General features: G+C 41.5%; 1 protein-coding gene across 6 annotated transcripts in view; it reads left to right on the top strand.

Moving 5' to 3' along the window:
- Window positions 1-24,863, top strand: part of PTPRJ (protein tyrosine phosphatase receptor type J) — a 219,120-nt gene that overhangs the window by 99,259 nt on the left and 94,998 nt on the right. For 3 of the 6 annotated variants that reach the window (XM_077453480.1, XM_077453482.1, XM_077453481.1), the window contains 5 exons: window positions 557-832; window positions 3,637-3,894; window positions 10,354-10,638; window positions 10,722-10,997; window positions 12,769-13,023. In XM_077453480.1, the coding sequence (XP_077309606.1) occupies window positions 557-832; window positions 3,637-3,894; window positions 10,354-10,638; window positions 10,722-10,997; window positions 12,769-13,023 (1,350 nt within the window). The remainder of the gene's footprint in view (window positions 1-556; window positions 833-3,636; window positions 3,895-10,353; window positions 10,639-10,721; window positions 10,998-12,768; window positions 13,024-24,863) is intronic. The other 3 variants (XM_077453483.1, XM_077453484.1, XM_077453486.1) reach the window with 3 other exon arrangements.

Genomic DNA, 24,863 nt, shown 5'->3' on the forward strand with positions numbered 1-24,863 from the left:
TTTTTCTAGTAATTATTTTCCAAAAAAATGATATTTTTTAAACCAATAAAACTCATTTCGCGCTTTGAAAATACGGTGGTTGAATCCTTTACATTCCTGCTGTCTAAAATTGGAAATTACCCAAGGAAGAACCTCTAAGCCTCTAAGTATCGAAATGTATCTGGTTCAGCAGTGATCAGCTGAATTTCGATCCATGTATGGCCCCTGTGGTTTTAGAGAAGACGTTCCACCGATCCACTTCTGTACAACCTCCCTGTTGTATTTTCCCTGCTCAAACAGCTCTGCAGGTTATGGTGGTGGTACTCTGATGATGGGGAAATCTCACAATTGTCAGAATACAATGACTGAACAGGGAGGGGGCCCCCATCCATATCAAGTGTGTAGATGGGAGAATCGGGTCAGTCTTTTTATTCAATCCGCTGGTTGAACAGAAAAAAACTGACCCCTTTATAGCCTGCCTTACACTACACTTATACTTTTAGATTATCTCTCATTCAATGTAATTTAGTATTTTTCTTTTTATGTTAAGCTCACATGTATGTATTCCACTTTCTAGGACCATATCCTGTGAACCAGCCACAATACTTTGATGTGAATTCAACGTCTGTGTCCTTAAATTGGAGCGCACCGAATGAATATCAGACCGTTTACACATACAGAGTGCAGACAAATGTCACATCACCATCTTCAATAGTAAATGATATAATAGTGACCAATCTATCAGCTACAATAGTAAATCTGACCCCGGGACAAACATATACATTCCTGATATATACAAGAGCTGCTGATAATGTCACTGAATCTGATCCGGTGTCACTAACTACCTGCACAGGTGAGTACAGCCTCAGTCCTGCTCTTATCTCTGTGGTGGGGACACCATGAAAATACTTCTGTCAGTTTTGGGAAGAGAGTGTCCCTTCAAAAGTACTTATTGTTTTGCCAAAGTGTATCAGATAAAGTTGATTTGCTTTTTCTGATATATATATATATATATTATATATATATATATATATATATATATATATATAAAACAATTTTTTTTATTATTAAACACGTGTTCACTAGTCAATGGCAACTTACATTTTTTAATTGACTCCATAGTTTTTTGTTAAAATGGTTGTATCCCCTGCTTGGTGATTTTTACCTACAGGTAAGCCTATAATAAGGGCCTATAATAAGGCTTACCCGTAGGTGAAAAGAATATCTCCTAAACCGTGCAGGTCTAGGAGATATTGACCCTGCATGCAAATGTTAACATCAGCCGCGCATGCGCTCTGCAGGTCCGGCGTATCCTGACGGAATTTTCCATAATGGAGGGCTCCCATGCAGATTAGTGGGAGTGACGTCATTGTGACTCTGGCCACTCACAGCGCCGGAGTCACCTATCCAGGAAGAAACACAGAGGGAACATAACAGCTCCCTCCAGTTTGACTTGAATGTGAGTGTATTTATATCACTACCTTTTATAAATATTCCAGTACATTATGTTCACTAAGAAACACAAATTTATCTACACTGTACTGCTGAAACCACCAACTGTGGAGGAGAGTTCCACATCCTCACCACTCTAATTGAATCGTGAATAGGTAACAAGTGCTTGTATGAACGGAGATGCTGCAAAATCAAATAGTGATCACTAATCACATAAAATAGACATAAAAATTGTGCAAACAATGCAGACAATGTACAAAACCTCTTAGTGAATAAATATAGTGAAGCAAATTACATATAAAGTCTATAAAAAGCTGACTATAAAAATATATATAATAAAATAATATAAAGTGCTCGATGCAAAAATGTGCTGACAGTCCATACAGTGCAAAACAGGTCTAAAGTGCTAAAAAAGTGCAAAAATGGTGTCAACCAAAAATAGTTCAATAATAACATCCAGGTGAGTGAATGTGCTCTTGCCGACAAGATTCCCCACTGCTAGACATTGATTGCAATTCCACTGGTGGTGCTCACAGTGCTCACAGTGCTCACAGTGCTCTTACCTCATAGGCATTTAAAAAATGTCTTGAATAGATGCCTTAGGCGTCTGTACGGGCCCTTGGATCCATAATGCAACTGTGCAAAATGCAAAGATGAGCGTCCACTAGAAGTGTTGAATGAGTGCTAGCATAGATGGACAGTATCCACCTCTCTGGTCTGTGTATCATCTTAGGGGCGATTATTTGTGACTACTCAGCAAAACATATATAAATAGACCCCACATGACACTTTACTAATGGGAGTTGTCTAATGCTACACACACACGGTCGGATTTTCTAATGGGAAATGTTCGATGGGAGCTTGTTGTCGGAAATCCCGACCACGTGTAGGCTCCATCGGACATTTTCCGTCTGAATTTCCGACACAATTTGAGATTTGGATCTCAAATTTTTCCGACAACAAAATCTATTGTCGAAAATTCTGATCGTGTGTACACAATTTCCGACGCACAAAATTCCACGCATGCTCGGAATCAAGCAGAAGAGCCGCACTGGCTATTAAACTTCATTTTTCTCGGCTCATCGTACGTGTTGTACGTCACCATGTTCTTGGCGTTCGGAAATTTCCAACAAGATTTGTGTGACCGTGTGTATGTTAGACAAGTTTGAACCAGAAATGAAAAAAACATTGATTTTGTTGTCGGAATCCAATAGTGTGTACGCGGCTTAACAGTAAAGAACATCTTATGCAATTTAAGAATGAACTGCTTCTTGTCCAACTTCATTGTGTCTGGCAAATGCTGTAAATAATTTATCAATTATTCTAAACATAAAGTAGAAATGTGCAGTTCAGAAATTAGGATGTATCTAAAGTTCTCAATTACAATAGTAACGATAACGAATTTAAACAAATCCGAAATAACAAAACAAAACAATATTCCAAATTTGAATCGTTTTCAGATTGAATTTGAATCGTTTTCAAATCAAATTAGAATTTGCGAAGAGAATAGAATAAAAAATAAAGGAATAAAATAGAAAAGAATAGAAAATAAAAGAATAGAATGTTAAAAAAACAATAGAATAAAATAGAAAGAATATAACCATTTCCCAAAATTTGAATAGAGTAAACTTGAATAGAATAGAAAATAATAGATTAGAATAGAAAAGAAAAGAAGAGAATAGGCTACAATAGAATGAATATAGGCATCTTCCGAAAATTCAAATTTCTAATAGAATAAATTTGAATTTGAATAGAAAAGAATAGAATAGAACAGAAAATAGAAGAATAAATTAGAAAAGAACAGAATATAAAAAAATAAACAATAGAATATAATGGATTAGAAAGAATATAACCATCTTCCAAAATTTGAATTTCAAACAGAATAAATTCAATTTCTAATGGAATTCAATTTTAAAGCAATTCAAATGAAATTTGATTCGCATTTGAATGCAATTATAATGGAATTTAAATTGATTCAAATTTTTCAAATTCGGTTGAATTGAGTGCAGTTTGACCAAATTCGGAAAATTCTAATTGATTCGAATAAACGAAGTGAATTCCGAAAACAAATTAAACAAATTTAACTAAATACATTTATGCAAACAATACATTGAAACAAAACTAAACACATTTTTTTCGTTCTGCAGATGTCTAAATAGAATGAGTCTTATAAAGCACATAACATTATGAACATTGTATTTCCAGATCCCGGACAAGCTGTCAATGTCACAGTGAATAATTACCGGTCGGTGAATTCTCTGGTGGTGAACTGGACGACACCAAATGCAGGAATCCCGCTCAATTATACTGTCACCATAACAGGAGATGTAAATGAGACATTACAGAATACATCTACACAAGTGACCTTACCTAGCTTACTACCAGGAAGGAATTATAACGTCACTGTACAGGCAATTAGTGGGAGCTGCAAGAGTCCATTTACTACAGTGACAGCGGCCACATGTGAGTATGATCCACGAGTGATCCGTGTTATCTGTGTATGATCAGAGTATGAGTAATGTGATTGTGAGGGTTCTGTAAGGCCACAGGTGAGAATTTGTCATGATTGCTTTTTCCAGGTGTCAAAACAGCCATCCGGAGGTGCTTACATGACCTTTTTTATGTTCCACTTTTTACTAAAGACAGGTCTTGGCCAGCACATTATTATGTCTTTTCTTTAAAAGAGAAGTATTGTTTTTTTGTTTTGTTTTTTTAATCTGGCTTATGTAATGTTTATAGCTAGAGGTAAGCCTAGAATAAGGCTTACCTATAGGTACTGTAAATATCTCCTAATATGCATCATTTAGGAGATATTTACTGTATACTGCTCCAATAACATCATTGGCACATGCACTCTGAATGAATGGCCACCCGCGCCGTTTCTTCAGGGCCCTGTGCCGCGACCGCCAGCTCCCGCACCCATGCACGCAAGTGATGTCATGTGGCTCCAGCCAGTCACACAGCCACAGTCCATGGACCCGGAAGGAAGATGGATGTGGCCTTCAGTGGAGACTACAAGGGCTTTGTTTGCAGGTAGCGGTGGAAATACCGCCATAGCGACCGACGCGGGAGCTATGGGGCCAGCAGCCAAGTAAGGCCCGGTGAGCGGACGGCGGGTGAGCAGGATGCAGCTGGGTGGCTCAGTGCCGGGGGGGAGCTGCCAGCTGGGAGGTTTGGTGGGTGGACTGTCCAATCAGCGGGTGGCGGAGCAGAGAGATGACATCATCTCTCACCGCCCCGGTGCCCACCCTACATCCTGGCAGTTCTGCCCTCACTCACTGTGCAGGCAGCAGAGAGATTACATCATCTCCCTGCTGCCTGACTCAGACTGGGACACAGGAAGTGACAATCCCCATTCAACACCTTAACAGGAAAGTGACAATCTGCAGCTTGTGGCAGGTGATGTGGCAAGTGGACAATCTGCAATGTGTGGCAGGTGATGTAGCGTGTGGACAATCCGCAATGTGTGGCAGGTAACGTGGCAAATGGACAATTTGCAACTTGTGGCAAGTGACAATCTACAACTTGTGGCAGGAGACGTGATAAGTGGACAAACCACAACGGGTGGCAGATGACGTGGCAAGTGGAAAATCCACAATGGGTGGCAGATGACGTGGCAAGTGGACAATATGCAATGTGTGGCAAGTGACAATTCACAACTGGTGGCAGGTGAGGTGGCAAGTGGACAATCCGCAATAGGTGGCAGGTGACGTGGCAAGTGGACAATCCGCAATGGGTGGTAGGTGACGTGGCAAGTGGACAATTTGCAACGTGTGGCAAGTGACAATCCACAACTTGTGATAGGTGACGTGGCAAATAGACAATCCACAATGTGTGTCGGGTGATAGTGGACGATTTGCAACGTTTGGCAGGTGACGTGGCAAGTGACAATCCACAACATGTGGCAAGTGGACAATCCGCAATGTGTGGCAGGTGACGTGGCAAATGGACAATTTGCAACTTGTGGCAAGTGACAATCCGCAACTTGTGGCAGGTGACATGGCAAGTGGACAATCCACAACGGGTGGCAGGTGATGTGGCAAGTAGACAATTTGCAACGTGTGGCAAGTGACAATCCGCAACTTGTGACAGGTGACGTGGCAAGTGGACAATCCACAATGTGTGGCAGGTCATAGTGGACAATTTGCAATGTGTGGCAGGTGACGTGGCAAGCAAAAATCCGCAACTTGTGGCAGGTGACGTGGCAAGTGATAATCTGCAACTTGTGACAAATGACAATCTGCATCTAGTGGCAGGCGACGGTGGCAAGTGACACACTCAGGGCTCCCACTGATTCTGCATTATGGTGAGTTGAACTATTAAATTTTGTATCACAATGTAATAATAGAAATAATGTGTTTCAATCATCCTGACACCATAACAACCATGGTGCCGTGATGATTGAAGCGCCAACATCAGCCATTGCTCCAATAAAGTGCCCCCAAAAAAACGTATTTTCTGACAGTGTCCCTCCCGAGACTAGACTCTGGATCCCTCCCTGTGGTGAGGATGGGGGGGGCCCATACAACATTTTGCTATGGGTCCCTGTGATTTCTAGTTGTGCCGCTGTTTGCAGGTAAGTGCCACATAATGTGCTAATATGCGATGCATACTAGCACATTATGCCTTTACTTTGCAGGTGACAAAACAAAGAAGCAGGGTTTACTTCCTCTTTAAAAAAAAAGACAGAAAGAAAAAGGAAGATGAGAAGAGGAAAGTTCTTATGGTGTAGTATTTAGGAAATTCTGTTGGGTTTTGCAAGAAAAAAGATGAAAGAAATGTTTTATGCTGCGTACACACGGCTGGACTTTCTAGCAGAAAAAGTCAAATGGGAGCTTTTCTACTGACATTTCGACCGTGTGTATGCCCCATCGGACTTTTTCTGCCGGCATTTCCGATGAACGTAGATATAGAACATGTTGTAAATCTTTCCGTCGGAAATGCCGATGGAGCTTAGTCCGTTGGCAAGTCCGGTCTTCTGTTGCTGTCGCTGTCGCCGCCGCCTTCTGCTTCTTTTTGACACTCTCTCCAGCCGTAATGCTGTGGACGCGTTGTTCGGCGACTTATATAGACACAAGGGGCGGGGTCACCGGGTGATGTCATATGGTGACGCCGCCCCTTATAATGTCACAGTCCTGGAGGATGCTGGGACTGTGACATAATAAGGGGCGGGGTCACCATATGACATCACCTGGTGACCCCCGCCCCTTGTCCCTATATAAGTCGCCGCACAACACTTTCCCAGCATTACGGCCGGAGAGAGCGTCGTGTCAACATCTGAAGAAGGAAGAAGAAGAAGCAGAAGGGGCAGTGGTGACGACAGTGACAGAAGACCAAGCCGACGCTAGTTAATGAGCTGGAAGAAGAAAGCGGAGGCCTGGCAAGAAGAACCGAAGAGCGGGACAAGACTCCCGAATTTGGAAGAAGACCCCCCGGACGGCAGTGCCGACGAAGAAGAAAGCTGGGCTCCTCTGCTAGTAAAAGAGCTAGCAAAAGAGCAGAAGATTGCGGAGGAGTCCGGCGAGAAGACCCCAAAGACGGAAGAAGAGAAGACCCCTGGAGCTGTCTAATAAAGTATTTTAAAAAACTGTGTTGTGTTTTTTTTCTGTACACTTTTTTTCCTCAGGTGAATGGGTAGGGGTACAATGTACCCCATACTCATTCACGTAGGGTAGGGGGCTCCCTGATTCTGATAAGCTTCCCGCCCGCAAACCCCCGAAACCAACGGCCAGGGTTGTCAGGAAGAGGCCCTTGTCCTCATCAACATGGGGACAAGGTGCCATGTTGAGGGCACACGGCCTTATTGTAGTCCCTAGAAGTTCTATGAGAAACTACCTACTACTACTAGTTGTGATGCACCCTGCCTGACTAAGCGCCTGCATACCCACAATGAAACATGTCGCTGGTGTTGTAAACTAGATTTACCATCAATATAGCTTATTGTTGTCATTACCTGTTTTTTTTGCCATGGTCATCCTCCGACAACCTATATAACTAAAAAAAGCAAATTTTAAAGGAGCTTAATTTTCAGTTGCTGCACATATAATTAAGATATAGGGTTAGTAACTAGTACACCACCAAAATAAATCCAAGGTGTATTTATCACAGTGCATACTACATTTGTTTCTACACAACCACTCTTAAACATTCTAAAGCTATTTGCTCTATTTGGATTCCTCTGCTACAAATTCTCAGAGACCCGTGTGCTTATTTACAGCTTCAAATGATAAAAGTTTCAGGATATTTTATATATTTGAAATAAAAATATCTTTACAAGGAGTCATGGCTTCCAACATACAACTGGCATCCTCTGTATTATTGTTATAGTATAGTGCTGCTATCAATTCAAGGGTCATCAAAAGCCAAGTTCTTACCTTTGAATGAATGGTGCCCAACACCAGGGGGTTGATTTACTAAAGCTAGAGAGGGGAAAGTTAGTCACATTTCTGCATAGAAACCCTCTCATGCTTTAGTAAATCAACCCCACTGTGCCGTGTACATGCCACAGTGAAGGAACCCAAGTATCCCAGAGGCTGCTGTATGGGCCCTTGGAAGAAGGTCATCAGCCTCACACCATCTAAAGAAGGCCTTTCAGGTGAAAGAAGAAGAAGGCTTGCACTCCCAGAATATGGTAGAGTTAGCAGCTTTCTACAGACCTTCTCTTGAAACATGTCCCTCAATATCAGTGCCTTGAAGACAAGAAGCAGGATCTGAGACAAAAGGTCTGTCTGAACAAGGAGGGGCCACTGACTAATTTTTACGAAGCACCAGGTTCTACTTGATTACCTTAGAGCTACCATAATGGTGAATATGATCTTTATTTGACCTCTTACACAAAAAATTGTCCTCACTTGGCACACAGTGAAGAGTACCTGCCAGAACGTTGCACCATTCAGTTATCACAATTTCACTCCAAGTCACCAAGTTCCAAAAAGTTCTGGAGTTTTTTTTTTTGTAGCTTGAATTGGGCAGATTTGATCATTTTTTGGCGCATTGTTATTCCTATAGAAATGAATGGAAACGTGCCATTTGTGTGTTTTTGTGCGCATTCGTGTGTTTTGTTGTACATATTTGCCCACTTTTCTGCTCAAATGAAAACATTTTAAAAATAAAGTAGTAATAATATATGAATAGATAAATGTAAAGTAATTACCCAAATCACACAAAAACCTTAAATAATTCATAAATAAAATAAATGAATAATATGTAATAATACATAAAATAAATAATAATTAACCCATAACCTTTAAAAAAAATTATTAAGTAAATCATTATTAATAATAATAATAATAATACACAAATAATAATAAACAAATGCCTAAAATAAATTACTATAATAATAATAATACTATTTATTTTGTGCTAGTGTTAGGGTGTTAAGTTATTTATTATCATTATTTTCTTGTTTAAGGATTAGGGGTTAATTATTTATTTATCATTACTTAGTATTAATTTCTTGAATTTATTTATTTATGATTATTTAGATTATTTGTGTATTTTACATTTATTTATTATTTTTTTATTATTATTATTATTATTATTATTATTAGTAGTAGTAGTATAATAATAATAATACACAAATAAGAAACAAACACCTAAAATAAATTACTATAATAATAATAATTCTATTTATTTTGTTCTAGGGTTAGGGTGTTAAGTTATTTATTATTATTATTTTATTGTTTAAGGGTTAGGGGTTAATTATTAATTTTTTATCATTACTTAGTATTAATTTCTTGAATTTATTTATGATTGTTTAGATTATTTGTATATTTTACATTTATTAATTTATTATTATTATTATTAGTAGTAGTAGTAGTATTAACTTCTTGAATTAATAGTATTAATTTCTTGAATTTATTTATTTATGATTATTTAGATTATTTGTGTATTTTACATTTATTTATTATTTTTTTATTAGTAGTAGTAGTAGTAGTAGTAGTAGTAGTAGTAGTATAATAATAATAATAATACACAAATAATAAGAAACAAACACCTAAAATAAATTACTATAATAATTATATTTATTTTGTTCTAGGGTTAGAGTGTTAAGTTATTTATTATTAATATTTTATTGTTTAAGGGTTAGGGGTTAATTATTAATTTTTTATCATTACTTAGTATTAATTTCTTGAATTTATTTATTTATGATTATTTAGATTATTTGTATATTTTACATTTATTAATTTAGTAGTAGTAGTAGTAGTAGTAGTAGTAGTACCACCCTAACAAACAAAAAAAATATATAAATAATAAATAACCCCTAATCCTAACATTTACTCTAACCCCTTACCCTAATGAAAAAATAAATAATAATAATAAAAGATTAAAAATGACTAAAACAAAAAAAGAAAGCTAATGGAATAGCTGAAATGCCTGGCAACAAATTATGCAACAGATGATAGTTTCTCTATTGGCTAATAAAAAAAAAACGCCAAAGCTCAACAATGCTGTATAATAAAAGTGCAAGTCACGCAGAAAAACGCACCAGAAACACACAGAAAAATGTGCAAAAAATGCTGGAAAAACACTCAAAGACGCTATGCTCAGGTGTGAATGCAGCTGAATGTAGCCTTATAGATGCCCCTTGGTGGTGCCACTACTGCAGTAGTACAAGCTTTTTTGTGTGTTGCTGCAGACATAGAAAGCTGTACAGTGTTGTTAGAGAGCACAAGAACCCAAGTGTGTAAAGACGACGTATGATGACGGTTCTGGCCTGAGCTCCATATACGTTACAGTCGGCTGCAACAGTTGCATCGGGAAGGAATATAAAAGATGAAAACATTTCATTGCCCATGTGCAGTGTGTGGAAGAAATACAACATTCGTTTAACACATTTTATTAGATGTTTACTTTTTTATGAAAATTACACTTTTCTTCTTGTGTTCATTTTTTTTCTCTTTCTCCTTTTCTTTTTCCCAGATCCTACTCCACCAGGAAACATCACTTTCAATACAACAGCAAACAGCATCGCATTGTCCTGGGTAGAGCCAGCAAATATGGCCAATCTGGCAAAGTCTTACACTATAACATATGGGAATGCTGCTTCTTCTTCTTCTTCTTCTCCCACCATTTGGACCCAAACAAGCTACACAAACAATGCCACCCTTCAGAACCTGACTTCCGGAACTAATTACACCATTTCTGTGATGACAGTCGGAGTTGGGGAATATCAGAGCTCGCCTATGACCATATCTGTGTATACAAGTAGGTAGCAAAAACAAGAAATCCTGTAATTGTTATGTCTATATCTTATTACAATTAAAGCTTTTATTATCTTTACTTTATAGAGCCACGACCTGTGTCAGATCTTAACTTTGTTAATGTGAACTCAGATACTGTGATATTAAGTTGGAGCAAACCGTTTGAGTATCAGAACACATACCGCTACAGAGTGCAGACAATTGCCACATCGTCATCTACACTGAGAAATGATACAATGGTGAATAGTGAATCAGCTACAGTAAGCAATCTGACATCGGGAGAAACATACACATTCTTTGTATATGTCAGAGCCGCTGATAATGTCACTGAATCTGATCCTGTGAACAGAACTACCTGCACAGGTGAGTAAAGAATGCTTTTTTAATAAATGACAGAAACAAAATTTTTTTTAAAGAGTAATATGTTATATATCATGTTCAAAAAGCAAAATGTGTGTAAAAACATTTTCATAAAGATATAGTCCAATCTTTTAACTAAAAAAAAACAGTATTTGTTGCAGAGGGACAATTAAAGTGATTGTAAAGGTAATTTAAAAAATAAAATAAAATAACAAACCTATCATACTTACCTCCACTGTGCAGCTCGTTTTGCACAGAGTGTGCCCAAACCTGGTCTTCTGGGGTCCCCCGACGGCTCTCGCGGCTCCTCCCCACATATGATAACCCCCTCAGAGAAGCGTTCCCCAAGGGGGTTACCTTGCAGGCTCCCAAGTCCAGCATTCGGCATCCATAAAGTCTGAATGCAGGACTCAGCGCCGGGTCAAGTTCGAGGGTTCAGGTAAGTAAAGCGGGGTGCTGGGGGGGTGCTCACTGACAGGTGTTTTTCACCTCAATGCATAGGATGCATTAAGGTGAAAAAACATGAGCCTTTGCAACCCCTTTAATTTTGAGAAAAACTTTAGTCATCTCTGTTGCTTGTATATTTACAACCAAAAACTGCCTATGCAGATAAGTGGTGTCTGTAGATAAAAACAACCTGTGCAGCTTTGGCCAAAGTTTAATAAAGTTCTTGTTTCAGCTATAGGACACTTAGACCCCTTTCACACTGAGGCGCTGGTCATGTCAGCAGTAAAGTAGAAATGTGCAGTTCATTTCGTACCGAACTGAAATTTCCATTATTCAGAAATTAGGATGTATCCAAAGTTCTGAATTACAATAGTAACGAATTTAAACAAATCCGAAGTAACGAAGCAAAACAATATTACAAATTTTTATCGTTTTTAGATTGAATTTGAATACTTTTCAAATCAAATTAGAATTTCCAAAGAGAATAAAATAGAATATAAAATAAAGGAATAGGATAGAAAAGAATATAAAATAAAGAAATAGAATAGAACAGAAAAGAATACAATGTAAAAAACAATAGAACAGAAAAAATATAACCATTTCCCAAAATTCAAATATAATAAACTCAAATAGAATTTAAAATAATAGATTTGAATAGGAAAGAAAATACAAGAATAGAATAGACTACAATACAAAAGAAGAAAATAGACTACAATAGAATGAATATAGGAATCTTCCTAAACTCAAATTTCTAATAGAATAAAATTGACTTTGAATAGAAAAAAATAGAAGAGAAAATAGAAGAATAAAATAGAATGAAATAAACAATAGAAAAGAAAAGAATATAATAGAATGAATATAACAATAGCCATTTTCCAAAATTCTAATTTTTAATAGAATACATTTTAATTTGAATATAATGGAAAAGAAAAGAATAGAACAGAAAATAAAAGAATAGAAGAGAACAAAAAAATCGAATATAATGGATTAGAAAGAATATAACCATCTTCCAAAATATGAATTTCAAATAGAATAAATGCAATTCAAATTAAATTCAATTCGCATTTGAATGCAATTCTAATAGAATTTAAATCGATTAGAATCTTTCAAATTCATTTGAATTGAGTGCAGTTTGAGCGAATTTGGAAAATTCTAATTGATTTGAATAAACAAAACGAATTCGGAAAACAAATTAAACAAATTTAACTGAACAAATTTATGCAAATGATGAATTGAAACAAAACTAAACACATTTTTTCATTATGCAGATGTCTAAAATAGAATGAGTCTTATAAAACGCATAACATTATGAACATTGTATTTCCAGTTCCCGGACAAGCTGTGGGTGTCACAGTGAACAATAACCAGTCGGTGAATTCTCTGGCGGTGAACTGGGCGGCACCAACAGGAAACGTGACCAATTATAATGTCACCATAACAGGAGATGTAAATAGGACATTACAGACTACATCTACACAAGTGACCTTCACTGACTTACTACCAGGAAGGAATTATACCGTCACTGTACAGGCAATCAGTGGGAGCTGCAACAGTCCAATCACTACAAAGACAGAAGCCACATGTGAGTATGATCCACGAGTGATCCATGTTATCTGCGTATGATCAGAGTATGAGTAATGTGATTGTGCGGGTTCTGTAAGGCCACAGGTGAATATGTGTCATGATTGCTTTTTCCAGGTGTAAAAAAGTGTGTAAAAAAGGTGTAAAAAAAAAAGAGGCACCCAGAGGTGCTTACATGACCTTTTTTATGTTCCACTTTTTACTAAAGACAGGTCTTGGCCAGCACATTATTATGCTTTTTCTTTAAAAGAGAAGTATTGGATTTAAAACATTTTTTTGAATCATGCTTACCTGTGTGGAGGCAGCATCTGTCCACCACTGGCTCTAAGGCTGAGAACTGAGTGATCAAACATGACGCTGATCACTCGATTCTCACAGCTCCCTGAGGAGAGAGCTGCTGACTATCAGTCACCGGCTGTCTGCTCTGCCCCCCCCTCCGCGCTAACTGGAGAGCTGGATTGGGGAGGGGGGGGGACCAGCCAGGTCAGGCTCTCAGCAGCTTGCTAAGGGGTGGAGCCGGGTGTCGGTCCAGTCCTATATGATCACGATCTCATGATGTCAGTCTACAGGTCATGGGAGTGCTGAACAAACAGCATGATCTATGGGAGAAGTACAGTCTTAAAGCATTCTCTACATTAAAGAGGAAGTAAACTCCTGTGCATAATAGGCTAGGAGGGTTGACGTCACTGGGTAGGTTTCCTGAGCATACAGGCTTGCTTTATGAAAGAGCTAGTTTCTTTTCTGTCACACAGATCCAATAGCTTCATTACTTTCAGAGACTGACCGGCGATTTTTCCGTTAGGCTGACATTAGAATTGCAGCTGAATAGGTGTGGAGTCCTCTGGAGAAGATATATATATAGAAGAGGGAAGATGGCTACTGGGGGCTGTCTCTCAGACTGGTCTATACCATGAGGTCTGAGAGACAGCCCCAAGGCTTACCTATAGATACTGTAAATATCTCTTAAACGTGCACCATGCAATATTAGGAGATATTTACATTACATGCAGTCGATGAGGTCATTGGCGCATGTGCTTTGAAGGAACAGCCACTCAATGCATTCCTTCAAATACTTGTGTCATGAATGATGGCTCCCCGCACATGTGCAGGAGTGATGTCATCGTGGCTCTGGCCTTTTAGAGCCAGAGTCCATGGACCCAGAAGGAAGACTGGGAGAAGATGGAGGCTGCCTCCAGCTGTGACATCACATCGCTGGACTGCTTGGTTTTCAGGTAAGTGTCACAGCACTTTATGTCTTTACCTTGCAGGTCCTAAAAAAAAAAAAAAAAAAAAAAAAAAAAAAACAACAACCAAACAAAGGTTTACAACCGCTTTAAGGTAAAAAACCTTCCACTGTGTGCTCCTCCCTCCCTAAGACTGAAAACAGTGGGTGCCATTGGCTCCTGCTGCTGTCAATCAAATCCAGTGAGCAGAGAGCAGGAGGCAAGGGCGAGCCGCACTGTGAATGTCTATGGACACACAGCTCAGGAGCGAGCTCACATGCCTGCTCCCATAGGAAGCTGCTGGCTATGTGGGCAGACATAGATGAGGAGGAGCAGACTGCATCAAAGGGAAACCCAAGAAGATGAAGTAAGTGGAGGCTCTCTGCAAAACCAAATTTTTTTTTGAGGGGGGAAGAGTATAACCCATTGGTCGGCCGGCTGGTCAGACTTATCCCATCACCGACCACTTCCGCCTGCTCGGTGGCGGTGGTGGCAAGCTCCCGTTCTCCTGCTCTCCATCACTGGTGGCCTCCCATTCTCCTGCTCTCCATGGCAGCGGCTTCCATTTCCTCCCACCTCCTCAGTGGCTGATCAGGAGTCTTCCTTTTTCAGCCAGTCGAAAAAAGGGTCTCACATCCACTTCTGATTGGCAAGATTGAGGATCAGTGTTTCGACAGCGATATTCATTAACTGTTGTAACAAACCTGTATGGAATCGGAGTGCATGCTCTGCGAGCCGAGCCCATCCTATTTTGAAGCCTATTAAAACCTCTGTCTCTAATCAGGTGCTTCAAAAAAATCCCCTGCTTCTGTAATTCATGCGCCCGGTGTCCTGAAAGGGGCCGGACGCATGAATAGAGGGTGGTCATGGCGGCTGTTGATAGATTCATGCTATGTATGAATTTATTCATTATGCATATAGGGGTGGCCTGGAGAGACGGGGCAGTGCCTGGGTGCCCCTAATGGACGTGCCATCACTGAATAACAAGTGTAGCACAGGGTTGCTATTAATGTTATTATGTTGACTAGTTCATAGTTTCCTAAGTAAAGGGTTTGGCTCCCTCTAGTGATCGCTGAAATTTTATCAGGATCTTTCTTTCATTTAGGAAGCAAACAGTTATGCATTGCGGGATATTTAGTTTCATGAGGAAGTGACTAATGTTGTTAAATCAGTCTGGGAACTACTAGACCCACAATGCCAAGTCACAGAACAGCCTGCTGGGTAAACAGATAAAAAGGACAGGTGTAGCCTGCTCTCCGGATGCCATTCAACAACCAGCAGGAGGTCAGTGTGTGACCAGGGCTGAGAGACTATGGCTTACGACACGAAGCAGGATCGCCAGCCTCTGAGGGACTTCAGAGTACAGCCCTGCCAGCTTAACAAGCACATCGGTGGGCAGTGCCGGGACATCTAGAAGTTTTCCTACATGTCAGCCATCCGGAGGAGCGGTACAGCACAGCGCTGGCACCATCTTTTCATCAGACTGAGACTTCAAGAAGGGAGTCTGGATGGAGCTTCACAGCCTCTGAGTCTATTGTGGTGAGAGGGCACCTGCCCATTCCAGTAAAGTGCACTGTTTGCTGAGTGAGTTATTTTGCAAACTGCTGGTGAGACTTGTAGTTCCACAGAAGTGATTCTGTGAAATTATAGGTTGCAGGCTGCATTCTCCAAGAGTGAGTTTGATGTGGGATGTGCAAAAAGTGCCCAACACTGGATCCGTCTTCAAGAGGATAAACCATTCCGAGAAAGAGTCAGAAGGATTCCTTCCTTGGAAGACCTGCATGAACAACTGGCAAAGTTGAAGAGAGCAGGTGTCATCCGAGAGTCTCAGAGTCCATACGCTTCACCAATAGTGGTGGTGCGGAATAATTGGTCGCTGCGGTTGTGTATCGTCTACAGGACGCTAAACTGAAGGGCTATTCCTGATCAATATATCACCCTAAGGATAGGGTGGTATATTGATCAAGCAAACTCAAGTTCCTGGCCTTGAAGTGGGCAGTAGTGGATAAACTTAGGGATTATATATATAGGGATTATATATGAAGCAGAGTTTGTAATTAAGACCGACAATAATCCCCTCACATACCTACTCACTACCGCCAAGTTGGATGCCACAGATCACAGATGGTTGGCTGCCCTATCAGGGTTTACCTTCAGCCTGAAGTACCCACCAGGGACCAGGAACAAGGATACAGATGCTTTGTCAAGAAGGCCCCACTGTTCCCGAGACTCCCCAGAAGAATGGACCCAGCTGACCCCTGAGGGGGTAAGAGACCTTTGTCAAGGAGTGGAACAGCAAATTAGAGGTGGAGCCAGGGTTGAGGAAGTTGGAGTGTCAGCCGCTGGAGTGCCCAGATGTTGTTGCAACATCACCCAAGTCGGGGATGAAGGTCTGCCAAAGCTTTCCAAAAAAAGGACCTGCAAAGGGACCAGTTGGAAGATCCCCTCTGTAGATTGGCATTAAAGACCTTAGAGAGCCACTGCCCTGAACCGGAAGTGATGGAAGAGGCGCCTGTAATGCCGATTAATTAAAGATCTGCTGTTTTTAAAGTTTATTGTTGTAAGTGCCCATTTGGCTTTTGAATAAATTAGCGCGTTTACACTGTATTGCACTGTGGGAGACTCTTTTTCATCGTCTACATATACCCATTGTGTATAACACCGGTATGGACCAGTTGGAGGCCGGTATTTGCAACACAGTGTTTTGAGAAGCATCCTTCACCATCACTGGATCCTAGGAAGATTCCCAGCCATATTAATCTCTATAGTGTTATACTATCTACATAGAGGTAAGAGTCTAGAGAGCACTGAGTGGTGTGCACGAAGATTGCACATTGAAGATTGTCTATTGAGGATCATGTTTGAAGCACTTCTGACACTTTTTCTTCTGAGAACTCCTGCACTTTATCTCACGTTCTTGACCTAATTATACAGATTTTATGGACTATTACATTACATTACCTTAACACACAATTTTTTCTTGTGACTGCAGCTTGAGGATGTGGGACTGAACTAAACCATTATTGAGTTCATCTTCATTGTTCATAACTGAATATATATTGCATTCGTGTTTATCTTGCACAGCTATATATCATTTGCATAGCATTTATCTTGCACATGATTATACCATTTGTTTTTTGCACAGGAGTGCATTGTTTGGTTGTGCACAATATTGCACATGTTTGCACGCAGTGCATTCTTTGGTTGTGCACAGTATTGCCTATTTTGCACACAGGTATTTTATACAGTAATTATGCACAGCATTTTTACACAATATTATTTGTACAGTGATTATTACAGTCATTATAGAAGTTGCACTGATCACTTTTTACTTCATACCCATTTTTAGTGCACTGTATACACTTTAGATCTAGCTGCAATTTATTCGATTATCATTTATTTCACTTTGATAGCGCGAGGGACTTTACTCACAACACCCTGACTTGCTCCTTAGTGACTCCCTAAAAGAGGCCCGTTTATTGCAGCGAGAGTGGGATCGGTTGCAGCTGCATCAAGGGGTGGTCTACCGAAGGGGCCCCTTGGATGATCCTGAAGAGAAATGGCAGTTATTCCTACCAGAAAAGCATCAGGAGACAGTGTTAATTGCCCTAACAAAAAAAGAATGGCAATCAGACTGTCACGTACCTGGTGGTAGAGCCCGACTTGCAGAAGGAGACCTCTCTTGCAGCTCAGACTTGAGAGCCCTGGTAGTGTATACAGGTGACTCAGGAGTCAAGAGAAGCACGAGTGTCTGGCAGGATCAACAGCTGGGTAAGGAGTGCTGGATCGGAGGGGAACTGGAAAGCAGGCAGGTGCAGGAAGCTGAAGCAGGACAGCAGGCAGAGAGGTTGAAGCAGGACACACGTGCAGGAGTTCTGGCAGAGGTAGGACTTCAGGCAGATGCTGGAACCAGTACAGGAGATGGGCAGCGGATGGCACCGGAACAGAAGGCTGGAAGCAGAGTCGTCAGGCAAGCCGGGTCGGAGGTCAGGCGGACAGCAGAAGTACCGAGGATCAGGCAGGTGGATGGTCGGACAAGCCGGGTCGGTAAACGGGCAGGCAGCAAGGTACCGAAGGAATAAACAGAAGGGTGGTCAGGCAGGCCGAGGTCAGATGCAGGCGGATAGCAGGAGCAGTAGGTAAACAAGCCGGGTCAACAGGTCACAGGAAGCAGGTTCTCAGGATCAGGGTACTAGCACGCTGTAGATCAGACAGCAAGAACTGGATGTGACCAACTGGACTAAATAGCCCGCCTGGCGTCAACGAGCGCACACACGCGCGCACGCGCACGGACGCGGACGCGCGCACCCGCGGACGCGTGGCGGAAGGTCCGGGCTGACCGCTGCTGGCAGGATCTTCGTGACACAGACTATGTCTAAAATACACTCCTTCAGCGCTCACGGTAAAATTGTTATTTGTAAGTAACACAAAAAAGCAACTACTATCTTCCAAAATGAAAACATAAGTGTTATGTCACAGGGAAAAAACATTGATTGATCTCCTTGAACATTATCAGCGCTTAAAAAACCTACCCTTGACTGGCACTTGTGATAAATATCAGTAAATCACACTATGAGCAAAAGTCAAACATAAAACAATACAAATAAATATAAAAACTCTGTGGCCTAGAACAGATCACAAAGAATATCAATAAACAGTTCATTCATTCCTAAGACAGATCACTGTGAAGTTCATTGTTGAGCGAAGGTGACTGTGCCAAAAGCCAGAAACTCATACAACCAGTGTTGAAAGGTGATTCACATATGGAACAAAATCCTTCACCACACCTTCTGTGCAGGTCCCTGTTTGATATTGCACTTACCAGACTCCGCTGGTTTGAGTGCCTATCATATGAACAGGTACACCTCCTCACATAACACAGCGTCCCCAATCTCCTAGTGAAAGAGAGAGCTGTGAATTATGTCATAAGCCTAGGCTTATTACCAGAAAAGAAACAGGAAGTGGGCTGTTTAAAGAGGAAGTAAACCCTGATGAGTTTACTTCCTCTTTCATTCCCTGCAAAGGCAAAGCATAATGGACTACTATGCATCGCGTAGTAGTCCATTATGTGTCACTTACCTGACACAGGAGCCAGCGAAGTCGCCGTTGTCCCCTGTATTCCGCCGCATCCATCTTCTTGGTGGGGTCTCGCAGCTCCGCCGCTGTCATTCGGCGAAGCCGCGATGACATCACTCCCGCGCATGCGCACGGGAGCCGACACGCGCGGCAGCTCCGTCGTTGAGAATGACACGCCCAGTGCGCCTGGCGCCGCTGTCTACGGCGCATGCGCCGTAGACAGCGGTGCCTGTTTTCGGGCAGATATCTCCTAAACCATATAGGTTTAGGAGATATTTCTTGGACCTACAGGTAAGCCTTAATCTAGGCTTACCTGTAGGTCAAAGTGGTTTGTAAGGGTTTACAACCACTTTAATACAGATTGGGGAGTTTGCAGAGTGAGGACTCTCCAACTAGTGAGGTATTAATTCTATTGGCCCCACATGTGGGCTGTATTCGAGTGCTACTGAACTCTTGCCTTAGATGTATCCAACAGAAGACTTTGCCTCACCGAGCCGCCCCAATGGGCCACTTTCAGAGCCACGGACCGCTGGATCTGGTGTGTATTGACTTCCTGTACTTGGAGTCTGATCTGAGTGGGCAGGAAATATCCTGGTGATAACCGACCATTTCACCCGTTATGCCCAGGCATTTCCCACAAAGGATCAACAGGCCTCCATGGTGGCCAAGATCTTAGTAGAGAAGTTCTTTGTACATTATAGCCTGCCCCAGCGTATCCATTCCGACCAAGGAAGAGACTTTGAGAGCAGCCTCATTAAGAGACTTTTAGACTTGCTGGGCTTCAAGAAATCTATAACCACCTCGTACCATCCTCAAGGAGATCCTCAACCAGAGAGATTCAACAGAACTCTTTTGAATATGCTTGGATCTCTAACTTCAGAGCAAAAGCAACACTGGAGAAAGCACATATTGTGCACGCTTATAACAGCACTGCAAACGATGCCACGGGATACTTTCCTTATCGTTTGATGTTTGGGCAGGAGGCCCGCCTACCAGTAGATCTACTTTCAGCACATCCCTGGACCATACCTCAGCAACTTCCCACAGAGGGTATGTGGGCCGACTGCAGAGAAGCATGAAGACTGCCTATGATAAGGCTCAAGCTGTTTCAGATGCCCAAACAGAGGAACAAAATAAATTTCGACCTCAGTGTGCGAGTACATGACTTACAACCAGGTGATAGTGTGCTGCTGAGGAATCTAGGTGTACCTGGGAAACACAAATTGGCTGATTGCTGGAAGTCACAGCCCAATGTTGTCTGTAAACAACTCCCAGGACTGCCAGTGTACCAGATTTGGCCAGAGGAATGCACAGGCCCACTAAAAACTTAGCATTGCTATCATCTTTTGCCTCTGTCAGAGGCAGTTCATGTATCACCACATCAAGATTCACCGTCCACATCCATCACCTCTCAGAGATCCTGACCAGTAACTAGATCTCAGTCTGTGTCTCTTGCTGTAGATAATGACAGCGAGAATGAAGACATGGGAATAGACTGGTTGTAGCCATCTCATACACTAAAGACTGCTACCATCCCTTTTCCTCATTGCAAGGGGGCAGACAGTGGAGTTCTCCGACCAGATGCCCCTGAGTTTGTGCCTCAAGATAGATCTCCAGAATATCTGGAAGACCCCCAATCTTCCTTGATAGGAACAGACTTTGAGGGTTCTTCTTCCTTCATTGAAGCGGAAATGCAGGAAGCTGAAATGCAAGAAGCCGAAATACAGGAAGCTGAAGTGGATGTGCAGGAGAAAGAAATGGCCGTGGATGAAAAGACACCAGTGTGCCTATAACACCAGAACTTAAAGAACAGAGAGTGAGGAGAGTTATTCACACACCCAAGAGACTTATGCCGCGTACACATGACCGGACTTAGGTCCGACAGACTTTCGACTGAGTTCTGACGGAGTTCTGACAGAGTTCTGACGGACTTTCCGAATGAACGGACTTGGCCACACTAAAATCACACCAAAGTCCGACGGATTCGAATGTGATGACGTACGACCAGACTAGAATAAGGAAGTTCATAGCCAGTAGCCAATAGCTGCCCTCGCATTGGTTTTTGTCCCTCGGACTAGCACACACACTAGCGGATTTCTCAGTAGGAACTGGGTCCGGCGGAGTACTTTCGGAAAAATTTGAAACATGTTCCATTTCTAAAGTCTGTCAGACTTTTGCGAATCAAAAGTCCGTTGCAGCCCACACACGATCGAATAGTCTGCCGGAATCATTCCGTCAGACTTTTGATGTTGAAAAGTTCGGTCGTGTGTACGCGGCATAACTTATGACACTCTGGGTGAAAGCTCAGAGATTTGTTTACTTCAAAAAGGACTCCTGAAGTGCCGGTCCTTCCACCATTGATTTGGTGGAGGACAACCAAAGTCACAGCTTCACAGCTGGTGAAGTGACAGAACCCAGGGCCTTGGTAAATATACTTCATGGTTTATCATTACTGTGTTTTCTCTCTATTGCTGGGTTCCACACTAATATTATCAAGCAGGTGTGCCAGAGGGTTTGAGACCGTTGTTGGGGCTGAGCGGCAGAGTACAGAACCAAACATACATTATGCGGCTCCTTAGGGGGTAGCGCTACACAAGTATAAATCTGTTTATTATTTTAGTTAAAAAAATGGACTTTACAGTCACTTTAACGTACCTCTTTGTGGCGGCAGAAATCCTAATATCCTACCAAATATAATGCTGTACATATAAACATTTGAAAGGGAAATTGCAATACCCCCCCCCCCCCCCCCAATAAAGGTTTAACCCCCTGATTGCCCCCAGGTAACCCTTTCACCCCCTTTTGCCAGTGTCACTAAGCAATCATTTTTCTGATCGCTGCATTAGTGTCACTGGTGCCGCTAGGTAGCTAGTTATTTTTTAAGTTCACCGCCAGGTTTTTATAGCGTTAGGTACCCCCATATACTACCCAATAAAGATTTTAACCCCCTGATTGCCCCCTAGAGTTAACCCTTTCACCAGCGATCACCGTATAAGTGTCACTGGTGATGCTGGTTAGCCAGTTAGTTATTTAGGTTCCCTGTCAGGTTTTTATATAGCGTCAGGGACCCCCATATACTACCTAATAAAGATTTTAACCCCCTGATTGCCCCTAGTTAACCCTTTCACCAGTGATCACCGTATAAGTGTTACGAGTGACTCTGGTTAGTTAGTTTGCTTTTTATAGCATCAGGGAAACCAACATTTATTACCCAATAAAGGTTTAACCCCCTGATCACCCGGCGGGTGATATCAATTAGGTTTTAGGGTCAGGGTCTGCGTCGCCCCAGGCAGCGCTAGGTTAGTGCCAGTACCGCTAACACCCATGCACAAAGCATAAACCTCCCGTAGTGGTATAGAATCTGAACAGATCAATATCTGATCTGATCAGATCTATACTAGCGTCCCCAGCAGTTTAGGGTTCCAAAAAAACGCATTGTTAGTGGGATCAGCCCAGATACCTGCTAGCACCTGCGTTTTGCCCCTCCGCCCAGCCCACCCAAGTGCAGTATCGATCGATCTTTGTCACTTACAAAACACTAAACACATAACTACAGCGATCGCAGAGTCAGGCCTGATCCCTGCGATTGCTAACAGTTCTTTTTGGTAGCGTTTTATATTTAAATCCTGAAGGCGGTGCTTGGATTTCGGGGTCCCGTACGTGGCTAGGCTCCCAAAAAGTCCCCCACATGTGGTATCCCCGTACTCGGGAGAAGCAGCAGAATTTATTTTGGCGTGTAATTTCACTTATGCCCATAGCATGTGTGAGCAATATATCATTTAGTGACAACTTTGTGCAAAAAAAAAAAAAAGTTTGTAATATTCCCGTGTAATATTTTGTGGCAAAATATAAAATATTTCATGGACTCAACATGCCTCTCAGTAAATAGCTTGGGGTGTCTACTTTCCAAAATGGGGACATTTGGGGGGGTTTTGTGTTATTTTGGCATTTTATGGCCTTCGAAACTGTGATAGGTAGTGAGGAGTGAAATCAAAAATTTGCACCCTTAGAAATCCTGAAGGCAGTGATTGGATTTCGGGGTGCCGTATGCGGTTAGACTCCCAAAAAGTCCCACATATGTGGTATCCCCGTACTCAGGAGAAGCAGCAGAATATATTTTGGGGTGCAATTCCACATATAACTATGGCATGTGTAAGCAATATATCATTTAGTGACAACTTTTTGTAAACTTTTTTTTTTTTGTGTGTCATTATTCAATCACTTGGGACAAAAAATATATATATTCAATGGGCTTAACATGCCCCTCAGCAATTTTCTTGGGGTGTCTACTTTCCAAAATGAGGTCATTTGGGGGGGGGGGGTTGTACTGCCCTGCCATTTTAGCACCTCAAGAAATGAGATAGGCAGTCATAAATTAAAAGCTGCGTAAATTCCAGAAAATGTACTCTAGATTGTAGATGCTATAACTTTTGCGCAAACCAATAAATATACGCTTATTGACATTTTTTTTACTAAAGACATGTGGCTGAATACATTTTGGCCTAAATGTATGACTAAAATTTAGTTTATTCGATTTTTCTTATAACAAAAAATCGTATCTTTTTTTTTTCAAAATTTTCAGTCTTTTTCCTTTTATATCATAAAAAATAAAAATCGCAGAGGCAATCAAATACCATCAAAAGAAAGCTCTATTTCTGGAAAGAAAAGGACGCAAATTTCGTTTGGGTACAACATTGCATGACCGCGCAATTACCAGTTAAATCAGTGCAGTGCGAAATTGTAAAAAGATCTCTGGTCCTTAGGCTGACAATTGGTCCGGGGCTTAAGTGGTTACTATCACATTCTATAACCCATGTAATGCCTTTATTCATGTTATTTTCCCTTCTTGCCTTACCATTAATATCCCCCCTCTCTTCCTCCCCCCAGCCCAGCATTTCATGTTATGTCCCTGCTTTACACCTCCTAATAAAAGGACTTGAATGGCAGAGAGGTGTCAAGTGCCTATAACCAACACAAAAACATCCTATCAGCCTATATAGAGGGAGGGTCCAACCTCCTCATCCACGGCTCCCACATTCCTATAAACTTATTGTAATTGGCTTGTTTAATAAAAAACACTCTCTCGTTTCCTAATGTTGTGTTAGTGCTTGTTAACCAAGTCTCTGCTACCAGGGGGGAGCTGCGACTGCCAATGTTGGGCGATCAGCTTTCTTGCTTGAAATAGACACCTTAAAAACCGGTTCAACAGTGTTTTTTGGAACATTTTACCCCTCTATTAAACCCAACAGCAGGGGCGTTGCTAGGTGGCAAAAGGACCAGGGGCTTCAGCCCGAAGTCCAAGGCCGGAAATGGGGGAATGTTGTACGCGACGCAGGTTTTTTTGGCTGGGCCGTGACACTGACGGTAGTGACCTACATACCTACCTACACTAACCTACCTGACTTACCTACCCTAACCTACCTGACCTACCTACACTGACGATAGTGACCTACCTACACTGGACATTTACATACACTGACCTACATACACTAACGGTAGTGACCTACCTACACTGACTTGCCTGACCTTCCTACACTGACTG

Source organism: Lithobates pipiens, unplaced genomic scaffold, assembly GCF_037356315.1.
Source record: "Lithobates pipiens isolate NorthernLeopardFrog02 unplaced genomic scaffold, aLitPip1_a1.2 Scaffold_24, whole genome shotgun sequence".
Classification (NCBI taxonomy): domain Eukaryota; kingdom Metazoa; phylum Chordata; class Amphibia; order Anura; family Ranidae; genus Lithobates; species Lithobates pipiens.